Raw genomic sequence first — 15,311 nt, 5'->3', positions numbered from 1 at the left:
TTGAAAGACCACAAGAAGGTCTCTCTGCAGCCTTCTACAACAATACTCAACGACGTTATGTCCAGCTGGCTCTCCTCCATCACACCAAGTGATTCATAAAAACAGGAACATGAGCTCTTCGTGTCTTAACAACACAAGTCTGTGCCTACAACCCTATTGCTCTGCTCATTGTGGCTTCTGTTGGAGCTGCTGCTCCAAAACAAAAGCTTTTGCTCCTTGTGTGTGTATTTAGGCAAGCATGTTTTGTTGTGTCAAAGGGATGCCACTGGCTTCGATGGGTTATCATCTGAGCAGGAGAGCAGAGGAAACACAAGGTGACATTCTAGGAAGCAGAAGCAGCAGCCAGCATTGCAATGCATCTTCCTGGTGGGTCATGATGAGCAGGCAATGAGGTGGCTTCTGGCATTGCTGCTGATGAGCTCCTAATGCTTAGCTCTCCACTTGCAGGTGGAGCTGCTTTCATTGGAGTTAAATCTGGTTTAAGGCAGCTGAGCAAATGCTGGGCAGGAGCTGCTGCCCTTCTTTGAGTACTGAGTGATTGGATTTAGGAGTCAGCTCAAAGTCTTTAGGCAAGGACTATCTGCTTCATTTGAATGCACCAGGTCACCCCTATGTGTTTACTGGGTCATGAGCTCCCTTTATTGTTGAGGGAGATTTGGTGGGGTTCATTGCCTCTCACTGCAATGCAGACACCTCCATTGCTCCAGCTGAAGAGATCTGGGTGAAGTCTGCTGATTGCATTGGCCTGAGTCTCATCAGCTGTCATGGGACTGGCTCATAGATAGGTAAGGAGAGACACTCATGTTGGCTTTTAGTAGGATGTGTATTTAAAAGGGGGTGAAGGAAATAATTTTGGGGTGTTGCTGTGTCTCTTTAGCTGGTGGGTTAGAACAGACCAGAAGCAAGGGGAATGTGGTGTTTGTTCTCCCCGTTGATTGGAAATGATTTGGGGACTTGGGTTTCAAACATGTAGATCTGCACTGGGGGTAACTCCTCTCCACTGTGTGGAATTCAGATGTATGGGAAGATCCAGGAACATGGAGTACCCCTCTTCTTAGGCTAGCTGGAAACAGCTGCCTAGTTTCCCTTAGTGCACCAAATGAAAGGCAGAGTCTCAGTTGGTCTTCCTCCCTTTAAAGCTGATGGCCAAGGTCTCTCTCTTGCTTTTGAAAGAGAATTGGAGGTATTAGAATGGCTTCTTTTAGATGCCATTGCTATCCTGGAGCAAAGAGCCTGCTGAGGTCCTGGTGGAAGAAGCAAGATCTTCATCAAACACTGGTGAGTTCATCTGCCTTTATCACTGTTTATGGCTTGGAAAGACATCGGGGTGGGTTGAGATTAGCTCTGATTTGGAGAAATCTCCAGTCCTTGAAGCACACACAGTAGGCAATACTTACACCAGCTGAATGGATTGGGGAACACTGCCCATGTAATCATCCTGTCCTTCTGCTGCTCAGTTAGCTCAGCTGCAGCCCATCCTGGCCATCTGCAAGGTTTAGATACTAGTTATCGACAATCCTGGTTTTCTATCCTTTTCTCTTACATTTATGTTTGTACTAAGGCCATAAGGGCCTAAAACTACATCAACTACAATGGCTTATTATTATACAAGGGTTTATCATTATGTTCTCTAATGCACTCTATCTCTTTCTTTCTTCTGTGAAACATGTACCTCAGATATTTTCTATGACTCCTGTTCCAAAGCACCACATTCATGTTATTTAGAACCGATTCTACTTTTTAATGAAGGTTTGTCCTTATTTTGTGCCTCCTTGTCTCAGCTCTGGGCAGAAGCTGTTCCCTGTGAGGGTGCTGAGGCACTGGCACAGGGTGCCCAGAGCAGCTGTGCTGCCCCATCCCTGCAGTGCTCAAGGCCAGGTGGACACAGGGGCTTGGAGCAGCTGCTCCAGTGGAAGGTGGCCCTGCCTGTGGCAGGGGTTGGAGCTGGATGAGCTTTAATCTCCCTCCAATCCAGACCAGTCTGGGATTCTCATTGATGGTTTTTGAACCCAGAAAAACCAGTTTTGCATTTCCTGTATCTTGGCAAGGGTGAAAGTGAGAAGGGGAAGGTTGGTTGAGCAAAGACACACAGACCCATGGGACACAGACCCATGGCAGGACTCATCCCAGCTAGGTTCAGACACCTGCAGTGTCAGCATGTGTCAGCGAAGCAGAGACCTCAGAGACAGGGATGCGGTGTGTGTAAGATGTGGGTATGTGATGTGGGAGGGTGATGTTTTGCACTGCTTAGACAAGCTGTGTTATTAAGAATGGCTGGTTTGGGTGTTTGTCAGATGCAAGGTGTGGTTTGAGATGCCTGCTCTTTATGTAACTGTAACTTAGTCCTATAAGTACTCCAGAAGTGAAGGAGATGCAGGAGGATGAGGAGATGGACTTTGAGTGTGTGAGCCATTAGTAATGGGAGACAGCAGTTGTCTTCATCCGTCTGCTGAGGTGGGTGCAGCAACTTCAGCTGGATGTTCTGAACCCATTCATAACATGAGCAGATGGAATCACAGACTTCAGAAAGGGGAATGCTGAGTCCTGCCCGTGGGAGGAGCTGCTCCAAGAACCAGGACCGGCTGGGGGCAGCTTAGCAGAGAGGGACACGGTGCTTGTGGTGGCCACAGAGCTGCAATGAGCCATCAATGTGTCCTTGCAGCAAAAGGCACCCACAGCACCCTGAGAAGAGCATTGGGGTGGGTCAAGGGACTTCTGCAATGAACATCTGAGCACAGGCTGGGAATGGGGAAGGAAAAGCTGCTGTGGGAAGGGTGGAGGGAGAAGGTGAATTGTGCTGCAGACATGGTCATCTTGCTGGAAAAGGGGCTGATGGACAGAGGGAAGTGGGAGGGGAAGGAGGAGTGATGCTGTTTCTCAACAGGCAGTATGGTATTTTAAGGTCGTTCTCATTGTCATTTAAGGTCAATGCATATTTAAGGATAACACGAGCAGCGTCATCTTGTCATATAGATTCATATGCACACACGTTCTTTAAATATAAATAAAAACAGAGGAAGAAATATATGCAAGTACAATTCAGATGAGGAGGAGGGGTGGTTTTCCCTTGAAGCTACATGTACATGGAATGGCAATCAGGGTTTCTGGTCTCTCTTTAGTTGACCCAAACATCACCACAGAGTCAGACAGTCACTCCAATTGATCTTTTCTCTATTTAATGCAACACTAATTGATGTGGTAAATTAAGGCATGATTGTATTTACTTGTCCTTATGTAAAAACCACCCCCCCCCCAAAAAGGGAAGAAATCATCCCAAACTCGCCTACTTCTTACAAGGAATGTGGATGTTCATGGGCAGATGCTTATGTTTGCAGGACCAATTCTTTCCATAACAGGCCAGCCAGGCCTTTAGCATTTAAGCCTAAGATTATGTTTTCCATATAGGAATGACTAGATATTATTTTATCAAGGTATTTTCCAACATATTATTAGGACCTTCAACCATCATGTTTTTATCTCCAAGTAATTGGATGCATTTGTAAAGGAAATCCCAAATACTGCATTAAACTCATGCATTGTGTGTTCCTCTGAGCTGTCAGAGGTGATTTAACCTCTTGCCATGTTTGTCTCCTGCTGCCAAGAGAGGACTGGAGGAAACCACTTGAGTGTGACCACATTTGTCTCCTGGGCTTCACCAACCTGCAGAAGCTTCTCTTTGTGCCTGGTTTCCTCATCTCCATCACCATGGTGGTGGGAACTTATCAAGACCAGCTCTCAGCTTCATGTGCCATCTACTTATTTCCTCCCTAGGATGTAGCTGGGCATCTTGCCTTCCTGGATGGGCCGCCATGGAAGTTGCCACCATGCGACCGAGGAACAATGGAATTTCATGCCCTGTGATAAAGCAGTTACCCAGCTTGGTCCAGGAACAGCTTTCAAGACCCTGTCTGAGCAGTGCTGGCTTTTCCTGGATGTCATCTGGTGCTGATGACACAGATGCTCATGCTTCTGACCCTGTGTTGTATTCAGATGTGCCCAACATGTTTCATGGCTCAAAGACTCTCAATGTTGTCTAGAACTCCCCCATCACTTCCTCTTCTCCTTATGTCTGTCCATCCAGGCAAAGCTTCTTTTCCACCCCAGTTGCAGCTGACTTATTATTCACTGAAGGTTCCCTTAAAGAGACAAGGATACATCTGGGGCTTTGATTGAGCTTGCTCTGTTTTAAACATCTATATCAGGGTTTCTTCTGGGGAAAAGTGGATGGTTCTCTACTTGCAGTGAAGAGTGATGGGCAGACACAGCTCCAATGGGGGTTGTGTTCAGAGCAGACACAGGCCACAGCCTGAAGAGCCAGTTTAAGCCTCTAATGGGAAACATCAGCTCACCATGCTCATGGTTTGGGATCCTCGGAAACCCCATTCAAAAGTGGGAAGGGAAAGCAGCTTTTCATACAACCATGGAATGGTTTGGGTTGGAAAGGAGCTTAAAGCTCCCCCAGTTGCAGCCCCTGCCACAGGCAGGGACACATTCCACTAGAGCAGCTTGCTCCAAGCCCCTGTGTCCAACCTGGCCTCAATCAATTCTATTGAACAGTAATTCTTAATGCAGTAGAAAAACCACTTTCTGGACAGAATAGGAAAGCAAAATGAATGTAGGCAGTGTCTGGCTGTGCTTTTGCTTTTCTAAAGGCTGCTGGTAGCAGATACTAACTTCTGAAAAAGGCTTATATTCTGCATAAAAGGATAGGGAATACTCCTTAGAAAATACCAGTGTTGGTTTGCTCTTTTGAGAGCAATAAGAGAGAAACCTTTCTCCATAAACCTGGCTGGTGCCTTAAGGGCTAAAAGAAAGATGGAGAGGGGCCTGTAGGGACAGGCCAAGGGGAATGGCTTGAACTGCCCGAGGGGAGACTGAGATGAGCTCTGAGGCGAAGCTGTTCCCTAGGAGGGTGCTGAGGCGCTGGCACAGGGGCCCAGAGCAGCTGTGGCTTTGGGCATGAGCTGTCTTTGTCAAGCAAGGCAGCTGTAGAAGTGAATTTGTTAAGAAAGACTAAAGTTTCTTTCTTGTTATCCCCAATTAATTAATCTCTGATGCTTGTTATGAAGATGAGCAAGCCACATCCAAGTCTTCTGAGAGGCTTGTGGTGATTAGGAAACTTCCTTGGTAAAGCCCAGAAGATCTTGAAAGCTGATGACTCCTGAGCAGTTCCTGCTTTGGGGAAGTGAGCAGCATCACTTGGGATGGAAATAGCTGTGACTGTTTGTGTTGTGAAAGCCTGGATCTCGGGCTGCTGGAGCTTCTGTGCCGTACAAGCTTGGTCAACTCTCTCTTTAAAGAGACATCCTTGTCTCATGACATGTGCAGAAACTTGGACTCTTGAAACTGGCTCTTTATCTGAAACAAATATTAGAGATATAGAAACACCTTCATGAGCACAGATGGAGGCACAAAACTCGATTTTAAGGACTCAACTTTTGTCATCTGAATTTGAAGAAGATTAACTATTTCAGATCTAATCCCTCTTTCCAACAGTCTTAGAAGCTTATTTAGTTCCTCTCAGTTGGACTAAAAACTTTATAAAGGAAAAAAAAAAAAGATAATTATGAACTAAGAAACCACATTTTTTACATGTTTCCTGTAAGTGGTGGTGAAAAATATCCCTTAAGTAGCAAGGAAGGAGACAGATGCAGTGAAAGCCCCAGGTCAGGTTTGGTTGCCCTCATACAGAAATCTGGTGCCATTTGCTCTGTTCTGAAGGGCCAAGGACATTGCCATGCACTTGCCATGTACATCATGCATGTAAAATTAATGGTAGGGTTTTATAGAAGTGGTAATTGTTGCTGATACTGATCTCCACTGCCACAACCTAAAGGTTTCTATGCATTTTAAACAACAAAAAATCAGGAGGGTCAGAGCTGCAGATAAATGAACAACCCAAGACTGCCCAGAGGCAACAATTACTCACTAAACTGTATTAGGAAAAGGCTTTCAAACAATATCAAGAGAAGAAAATAAGAATTGTTTGTGTCAGGATAAGATAGCCTAAAATGATGAGACAAGAAAAATGAGACTCCACTCCCAGCTTTCATCTGACAGCACAAGAAGTAACAGGCAAATGGAAATGAACCTTGGGATGAAAGGTTAGAAATATTTGTTCATTAAGGCCCTGAGACCATTTAAGAATATGATCTGCTGCAAACACACACACAGCAGAACCACTGAAGTTATTCACTTTCACATGATTGAAGGAGATTAAATAAAAGTGACTTACTGAACCTATTTCTTTACAGGGCAAGGCCCCACTCATCCAGCAGCAGCCCTTCCAAAAGCAAGGCTGAACGGGTATTTCACAGGGGCTTCAAGCACCAAGTCCCACAAGTAAACACATGGACCACTGACATTCCTGCTCCAACCACCTTGATGGTTTAGAACTCTTCAAGCCATGCAAATGCACTGTACTACACTGCAGGTCTAACTTACCTCAAACTTGCTATTGTTGTTAGAAGGATGTTTAGATTAATGCCTCTGCACTGCCATTCCGGGTTCTTCCATGAACTGGCAAGCTGTCAGTGCCATTGTCCCTAGCATGCTCTCACTGCACCCATGCACCACCTGCTGCAGAATCTGGGAAGAAGCAACACGTCATGTAAATACAATCTGCTATCAAAACTATTACAAACTTATACACGATGACTGACAGGAGGCATTTCTAGCCACACAACATTTTGCAAGTGCAAGAAACAAGACATCACAAATGATGTCTACAAGTGTTATTTCCATAAGTGCAGAAGATTTTTCTTTGCCCTCTGTTCCAGATCTTTCAGTTCTTATCTAATGGAAACGTGACAGCTGTTAGCTCCATCTCTTTCCACAAATGCCAGGGACAAGGATTACCCATAAAGCAGTTAACAGTAAACTAAAGCTGTAAACAAGGAAGATAAACAACTAAATACTAAAGACACCTTTACCTTCTGTTACTTACAGGTTTTGATTTTAATAAAAATGTTCTGTTTTAGCTTTCAAAAGGTACAACTTCACATACAAGGAAGCCATCAGTTAGCGGCTACAGTGTTTGAAAGCACTAGACGCAAGAGCTGTGTCTTTAAGAATACAAAGAAATGCCATTTAGTCTATCGGGACACACTAAAGGATAATTAAGAACAACCTCAATCTCCACTTTCTCTTATTTTTCAGAGCTTTTGTGTGCTTTTGAATTAGGATTCCTGCTGCTCAAGGCCCTTTATTGTCACAACCTATGACATCTCTTCACGTACACTTTCCGAGCCCCTCCTATAAAATGGGATACTAGTCAGACCAAACGTTCACCTCCACATCAGTCAAAGAAATTAAATTCTTGGGAAAAAGGAGTTTAAAAAGCAAAGGCAGTATGTAGCACAGCTCCCTGAATGTCTTCTTTGCATCCATGCACTTGCAGAACAGCCTAACACAAAGGTTCTCTATTTCATACACCCAACATATTTTCTTCTATCAGTTCATCCTGATATTTTCTGAACCTACAGAAAAACCCTGTGGCAAACAATGTCAATGACATACTCTGTCCAGAACCAGTTCTTTGGGTTTGTTTTGCACCCACCACTTATTACCTGCATCCCACACTCCTTTGTTTCCTTACTGGGAGGGCCAGTGAATAATAGTTGCTGTTAACTTTTGTATGCTGCTTATTGTCTTAAAACTACAGAGAAAGAGGAACAGACTTTTTCATTCTCCTTCTCCCTCAAGGCCAAATGGGGCAAAGATCCATGAAGAAAACAAGTTGGTTCTCCTACTGAAGTTATTCCATGGCTAAAATAATCCCTGCCACTCTTTTCCAGACTCCTTCCAGTTGTACTGCATTTCCATTTTCCTTTAAGCGAGATGAGGGAGTCAAGTGACATGCTGCACTCCAGCTGAGAGCACACTATTGGTTGGTGGCATACAGTGCCTTCTGTTTTATCTTGAATTCCTGCTTTGAAGATTACCAGCACCTCATTTGCTTCAGCTGCTCTTGAAGCATTGAGCTGATGCTTTCAGGACATTCCATTATCATTCCAAGATCACTTCACCACGGTAAGAGTCAGCTCATCAGTGGAGTAGCAGTATTACAAAATACACATTGAGATCTGCAGCTTTCAAAATGGACTGCCTATTTGACCAATTTCTCTATCAGATTTATTTTCCCATGTAGCTCTTTCATAGAATCATAGAATAGTTAGGGTTGGAAAGGAGCTTAAGATCATCTAGTTCCAACCCCCCTGCCATGGGCAGGACATCTCACATTAAACCATATCTTCCAGGCTTCATCCAACCTGGCCTTGAACACTGCCAGGGATGGAGCATTCACAACCTCCCTGGGCAACCCATTCCAGTGCCTCAACACCCTCACAGCAAAGAATTTCTTCCTTATATCCAATCTAAACCTCCCCTGTTAAGTTTTAACCTGTTACCCCTGTCCTGTCACTGCAGTCCCTAATGAAGAGTCCCTCCCCAGCATCCTTACAGGCCTTCTTCAGATACTGGAAGCTGCTCTGAGGTCTCCACACAGCCTTCTCTTCTCCAGGCTGAACAGCCCCAACTTTCTCAGCCCTGTCTTCATACAGGAGCTGCTCCAGCCCCTGAGCATCCTTTGTGGCCTCCTCTGGACTTGTTCCAACAGTTCCATGTCCTTTTTCTGTGTTGAGGACACCAGAACTGCACACAATGCTCCAGGTGAGGTCTCACGAGAGCAGAGCAGAGGGGCAGGATCACCTCCTTTGACCTGCTGGTCACACTCCTTTGATGCAGCCCAGAATACGGTTGGTTTCTGGGCTGTAAGCACACACTGAAGCTGGCTCATGTTCATTTTCTCATCGACCAACACCCCCAAGTTCTTCTCCTTGGGCTGCTCTGAATCTCTTCTCTGCCCAACCTGTAGCTGTGCCTGGGATTGCTCCAATCCAAGTGTAGGACCTTGCACTTGACATGGTTAAACTTCATGAGGTTGGCATCAGCCACCTCACAAGTGTGTCAAGGTCCCTCTGGATGGCATTCCTTCCCTCCGGTGGATCAGCTGAACCACACAGCTTGGTGTCATCGGCAAACTTGCTGAGGCCGCACTCAATCCCACTGTCCATGTCAGCGGACAAAGCTGTCCAAACAAGACCGGTCCCAACACCGATCCCTGAGGAACACCACTCATTACTGGTCTCCAGCTGGACACTGAGCCGTTGACCACAACTCTTTGTGTGCACCCATCCAGCCAGTTCTTTACCCACCGAGTGCTCCACCTATCAAATTGATGTCTCTTCAATTTAGAGACAAGGATGTCGTGTGGGACAGTGTTGAACGCTTTGCACAAGTCCAGGTTGGTGACATCAACTGCTCTAACCCTGTCCATTCGTTCCGTAGCCCCATCATAGAAGGCCACCCTATTGATCAGACAGGATTTCCCCCTAGTGAAGCCCTGCTGGCTGTCACCAAGCACCTGGTTGTTTTTCATGTGCCCTAGCATGCCTTCCAAGAGAATCTGCTCCCAGATGTTGCCAGGCACAGAGGTGACACTGACTGCTCTGTAATTCCCTTCTTGAAAATGGGGCTTGTATTTCCCTTTTTCCAGTCGTCGGGAGCTTCACCTGACTGCCATGATTGTTCAAATATGATGGACAGTGCCTTAGCAGCTTCATTTGCCAGCTCCTTCAGGACCCGCAGATGGATTTCATCAGGTCCCATGGACTTGTGCACGTTCAGGTTCTTAAGATGGTCTCGAACCAGATCCTCTCCTACAGTGGGCCTAAGGTCTTCATTCTCCACTTTTTACCTTTAGGGGAACCACCTGAAGTCTTAACCATGCTTTCCCAAAGAATCTTAGAGAATAACAGAATCATAGAACTGTTTGGATTGGAAAGGACCTAAAGATCATCTAGTTCCAACACCCTGCCACAGGCAGGGACACCTCACACAAGATCATGGTGCTCAAGCCACGTCCAACCTGGCCTTGAACACTGCCAGGGATGGAGCATTCACCACTGCTTTGGGCAACCTGTGCCAGTGCCTCACCACCAACACAGGGAACAACTTCTTCCTTCTAGCTAACCTGAACTTCCTCTGTTTCACTTTAAGCCCATCACCCCTTGTCCTATTGCTACCAGCCCTTCCCCAGCATCCTTGTAGGCCCCCTTCAGATGCTGGAAGGCTGCTATGAGGTCTCCATGCAGCCTTTTCCAGGCTGAACAGCCCCAACTTTCTCAGCCTGTCTTTGTACAGCAGCTGCTCCATCCCCCTTAGCATCCTCGTGACCCCTCCTCTGGATTTGCTCCAACAGCTCTACGTCCTTCTGGTGAGGACACCAGAACTCTACCCAGTGCTCCAAGTGTGGGTCTCATGAGAGCAGAGTGGAGGAGCAGGATCACCTCCCTTGACCTCCTGGTCATGCTGGTGGTGATACAGCCCAGGACACAGGGGGTTTCTGGGCTCAAGCCCATGCTGAAGCCAGCTCATGTTCCGACCCCCAGGCCCTTCTCCTCGGGCTGCTCTGAATCACTTCTCCCTGCAGCCTGTAGCTGTGCTTGGGATTGCCCTGACCCAGGGGCAGGAGCTGCACTCGGCTTTGCTGAACTTCAGGAGGTTGGTCACCTCTCCAGCATGTCCAGCTCCCTCTGGATGCCATCCCTTCCCTCCAGCACGCTGACTGCACCACACAGCTTGGTGTCGTCAGCAAACTTGCTGAGGGTGCTCGATCCCACTGTCTGTGTCACCGACAAAGATGTTGAACAGGGTCTGCCCCAACGCCGACCCCTGAGAGACACCATTCCTCACTGGTCTCCAGTTGGACATAGAGCCACTGACCGCAGCTCTCTGCGTGCAGTCATCCAGCCAATTCCTTGTCCACCAGGTGTCCATCCAGCAAATTCACGTCTCTCCCATTTAGAGACAAGGACGTCGTGTGGGAGGATGTTAAATGACATTTATTTGCTCCAGAGAGCACGGACGTGGCAGGAAGGGCCGGGGGCAGCTGCTCACTTGCGGGGGGAGGGCAGGCCCCGGAGGTGGTAGATCCAGGAGCCCCCAGGGCAGGAGACCACCAGCCTGCTGGTGACAGGAGCCGGGCCGCCCGCGAAGGAGACGGTGATGGTGGTGCTGCTCTTGGCGCGCAGCACCTCGGGGGCCCTGACGGTGAAGCCCGGGTGCTTCACTGCGTATTGGAACGCCGTGGCCTTCCGGAAGACGTTCCTGAAGGAGATGGAGGTGGTGCCGCCGGCTGGGATGAGGAAGGGGCCCTGGGCTTCAGGGGGCAGCGCAAGGCCGATGAGTGGGATGCAGTACTGCCCGCCCAATGCAGAGCTGAGCTGCAGCGTGGCCTTGGCTTCGCCCAGGTGGCAGGGCTCAAAGGTCACTTCCACGCTCAGGTCCGAGCCCCCAGCACTGGCGGGTGCCGCACTGATGGATTTTGCTGTCTGGAAGTCAGCACAGTCGGTCTGTGCAGGGGAGACAAGAGACCATGGGGGGTGGGTCACAACAGCAGAGCCAGCACCTCGGGAAGAACACGATGGTGCCCTGGCCCTGGCCTGGCCCACCCACACCACACTCCTGGTGAGTGCCTGCGGGGAATGGGCACGAGAACTGTGCAAACGTGCCCAGCAGGGACAACCCTGCACCCAAGCCCCAAGACGCCTGACTGCCAGACCTGGGCTGCAAGGGGGAAGCAAGCCCAGGCACCGTGGCACCTGCAAAAGCAGCTCCAACCAGGGCAGCAGACACGGGCCTGCAAGGGAGGACAGTGCAGCTGGTGACAAGCCCACACCAGTGGGAAGACCCCTGGGCTCACATGGCCACCCTGGCTCTGCCACGCCAAGCCAGAGGCACTTGGAGCCCTTGGTGGAGAGGGCTGGTGCTGGCCAGAGGAGCTGCCTCCCAGCCAGAGCCCCGGCAGCCGCGCTCACCTGTACGAGGTACTCGGTCTTCTGCTGGGCAAAATGCCGTATTTTGGTGGTGATGGTCTGACGGGAGCCCAGCCTGGTGCGGAAATACACGGGCTTCTCTGGCCTGCTCCAGGTGGCTTTCAGCTGCAGGGTGTAAAACAGAGAGCCCAAGTCGCTGCTCTGGAGCACCAGCTGCCCACTGCTCTCACCCGTTTGCAGGGGCTGATACTCCAAGACAAGATCCACCTGGGAGGAAGGAAGGAAAAAGCCACTTTGTCAGGCAGAGGCATGGAACACGTGTGCCTGACAAGGGGCAGCTGGTCCCTGCTGTGCTCAGGCAGTGCCAGAAGGCTGGGCTGCCTTCCCCGCTCTGACTCCCCTCTCTCGGGCACAGCCTTGCTCCTTCTGGGGGACGGTTCACTTAGGGACAGATCCCAACAGCTCACAGCCCTCCAGCACGATGCCAGAAGCTTCCCACCATAAAAAGCCCCTGTGCTCCCCCAGGGCACACACCACTTCCTGTCAATCCAGGCTGCAGACAACCTGACCATGGGCTGAGGCTTGTCCTGCAGCCACTCACAGCTGGAAGCACCACACTAAATGAGGGGCACGTGGCACAAGGACCTGCCACGTGAGGCCCACTTGCAGCGTGTTCCAGGGGGCAGCAGGGCAGGCTCCACCAGCGCAGGATGATGCCCACTGGGGATATTCTCACACACTGCTCCCTCTCTAGATCATCAGCAGGGAGCTGCCACCACGGAAGGAAGCCCCACATGGCTCCTTTCAGGCATCACCCCTCAAGAGCATCCCCTGCAGCCAGGAGTAGGGAGAGCAGAGGGAGCCGGAGGAGCTTTGCCCCTACCTTCGACTGTGCAGGGACAGTAAAGTGCTGGGGAACGCTGACGTCGGGCACTTTGCAGTTGATGTCAAACGTCACCGGGACAGGCAGAGGGTTGTCCACCTTGACGCTGGAGGACACTCTCTGCCGAACAGCGGTGCTCATTTGAACAGTGCCCATGGGTCCTGAAGCCACCACCTTGAAAGTCACCATGTGGAACAAGTACTCTCCGGTTGTCTCATTGAGGAAGGTCACCTAAATCAGACAGAAAGGGAAGGGCTGCTCATTCCACACATGAAAACAGACCCAAAAGAGCCCACTGAGCTCAGCACCCTGCTTCCAGGAATGGCTGTGAGCACCCACCGAGGAAGAGCACAAGACCACAGAAAGCACGTGCGGTATTTCATAGGACCTGTGCACGTGGAGGTATGAAGAGGCATGTAGCTTCTCGGTGAGCCAACAGCTCCTTGAAGGGCCCTGCAGACCAGTGTCCTCACTTACCTTTGCCCTGAAGACTCCTTCTTTGTAGGAGAGGAAGGTCAGCTGGTAGTCCTTCTTCGCAGAGCTTGGCACGTCCATGTAGGAACACCCCTGCAGCACAGAACTGCTTTCCAGATTCTCTGGTTTGAGCATGTCAATAACCACCAGGAACCTGTGGGTGAGAAGGACGCAGTGAAGGTCAACACGAAGGACTCCCATAGGATACCCATCGTGTGGGGGTACAATACAGCCCCTCTCACCCTCAGTGCCTCAGGCACAGGGCACCAGCTCTCATCCCCCTTGGAGGAAAGCCCTCCAGGGTGCCTCTGCACAGGCAGAACGTGGGTATGGCCAGACACGGCCAAGGAGAGGGACAAGCTTTCAGTAAGGAGCTTCCAGGCACTTCCAGACTTCCTGGGCTGGACTCACCTCTGTGGTCTGTGCAGCCAGTTGGACACAGGGATGAGCTCCGTGTGGCACTTCCTGCATGGAACCTGCCGGGAAATGGCCCCTGAACACCTGGGGGCTTCAGCAGTTCCTTCCAGGTGGTAGCGTAAGCCTGTCCCGTCCGGCAGGGGGAAGAAGATGGAGCCCTACAGACAACGAATAGGACAAGTCGGCTCTGGAGCACCCCTGGCCAGCCCCATGCCTCAGGCTCTCACTGCAGCAACTTCCAGCACGCCCAGCTGGCAGAGCTCTGCCTGCAGCCCTGTCCCGTGCAGGAGGAGGCACCAGCATCGCACCTACTCAGAGCTGGTTGTGAGTGGGTGCATGGCCCACAGGACATGGCACAGCTACAGGACACAGAGGCAGCATCTCTGGGCAAAGCAAGGAGACACGGGCCCTGCAGCAGAGCTGCTCTGCACATCCCAACACTCCCTTACTGGCCACACTCACCTGGGCACATCCCTGCCAGCCTGTGCTCATGCAGGGACAGCCCTGGGCAGGGGGTGCCCGTCCCTCATGAGCTCCATTGCCTCAGTCCTGCTGGCCTTAGCCCCAACAGCACTGCCCAGACAGCAGCCTCTAAGCTGGCACAACAGGGGCCCACCAGCCGTGGGCCATGGAAAGCTCTTATCCATGATCATTCTGGGTGCCCGTGGATCCCAGACACCTGCCTCTGCCATCTCCTCTGCCTCCACAGCAGCTGAAAGCTGCAAGACTCCTCACCCAGGCTCTACATTAAAGACATACTGAGCACGTGCAACCCTAAGGGCACAGATCTGCTGAGCACCCTGGAGACGGAGACCAGAAATCTCTGACCTCATTTCTGGCCTACTGTAAGGTCAGCTGGAGCGGGACAAGGACCCGGCAGCTCCAGCACCCCAGAGCCCTTCTGAACTGACCCCTTATGGCACAGAAACCATTGCAGAGGGGCCAGTCACCCCCATGTGCCCAGCCTGAGACCTGCAGGAAGGGCTCCTCCCACAGCTCCTGCATGACTGTCAAGAGATCTCTCTCGTTTCCCACTTGCCTGTTCACGGCCAGGAGGGCACTGAGAAACTGCAGGGCAGCTTTGCCCTTCTTGCTCCCTGCAAGCTGCACAAGGACAGGCACAAGTGGTTGTGCCCAGGGCTCGGAGAGCCTGTGCAGCCGTGCGCTGAGCGTGGGGGTCTCTGAGCCCCCTGGGCTGCCACAAGCAGCCACCAGGAGCTGCGCAGAACAAACTTCATTTCTTGGCCTTCAGAAAGCCTGGCTCTTTAGGTCAGCTGCTCCAACACGTTTGGTGTCAGGCCCGAGTTCCCATCTGCCCTTTGCCTGTGCCTGGCCCCCAGCCACCACAAAACCCAGCTTCCAACAGAGGGCACAGGACACCTTCAGCTTGGACAGGACCTCTGAAGGTCATCTCGGCCAACCTCCTGCCCAAAGCAGGGTGAGCTACAAGGGTCATGCCACGAGGGTCAGCACACGCTGGCACAGCTCACGTACCTGGTGCTTCTTGTTCTCAGAGCTCATGGTTAGGGGTCTGTAGGTGACCTGGTAGACCTTTTCTTTTTGCCTGGCCTCCAGATGGATAAATTCAGGCCCTTTCCAGTATTTCCCCTCAATGATGGGCTGCAGGGTCCAGGCCTCGCTGCTCGGGTTGGACAGGAGGATGGTCTGGCTCTGCCTCTCACGCACATTGCAGCTGAAAG

General features: G+C 50.5%; 1 protein-coding gene and 1 long non-coding RNA gene across 2 annotated transcripts; both read right to left on the bottom strand.

Annotated features, from left to right (window-relative positions):
- Positions 1–10,937: 10,937 nt before the first annotated feature.
- On the bottom strand, positions 10,938–12,633 carry LOC117436471 (hydrocephalus-inducing protein-like). Its single transcript, XM_034064532.1, has 3 exons — positions 12,574–12,633; positions 11,880–12,104; positions 10,938–11,414 (listed from the first exon to the last, which is right to left on the bottom strand). The coding sequence occupies exons 1-3, from the start codon at positions 12,631–12,633 to the stop codon at positions 10,956–10,958; spliced, it is 744 nt and encodes a 247-aa protein (XP_033920423.1). The 3' UTR covers positions 10,938–10,955.
- A 681-nt stretch (positions 12,634–13,314) lies between these two features.
- Positions 13,315–15,291, bottom strand: LOC117436545 (uncharacterized). Its single transcript, XR_004549881.1, has 3 exons — positions 15,106–15,291; positions 13,606–13,769; positions 13,315–13,348 (listed from the first exon to the last, which is right to left on the bottom strand). It is a non-coding gene; the product is annotated as an uncharacterized lncRNA (long non-coding RNA).
- Positions 15,292–15,311: the final 20 nt, after the last annotated feature.

Source organism: Melopsittacus undulatus, chromosome 7, assembly GCF_012275295.1.
Source record: "Melopsittacus undulatus isolate bMelUnd1 chromosome 7, bMelUnd1.mat.Z, whole genome shotgun sequence".
NCBI lineage: Eukaryota > Metazoa > Chordata > Aves > Psittaciformes > Psittaculidae > Melopsittacus > Melopsittacus undulatus.
The sequence above is the reverse complement of the archived record's forward strand: the minus strand, read 5'-3'. Positions and strand labels throughout refer to the sequence as shown.

Bases quoted from the DNA above. Each gene is read 5' to 3' on its own strand.
- LOC117436471 (XM_034064532.1), bottom strand. From the start codon at position 12,633: ATGTGGGGCTTCCTTCCGTGGTGGCAGCTCCCTGCTGATGATCTAGAG. The intron at 12,105-12,573 runs GTGAGAATATCC...CCTTCCTCCCAG, and splicing joins ATCTAGAGAGGGAGCAGTGT to GTGGATCTTGTCTTGGAGTA. The intron at 11,415-11,879 runs GTGAGCGCGGCT...TCCCCTGCACAG, and splicing joins AGACCGAGTACCTCGTACAG to ACCGACTGTGCTGACTTCCA.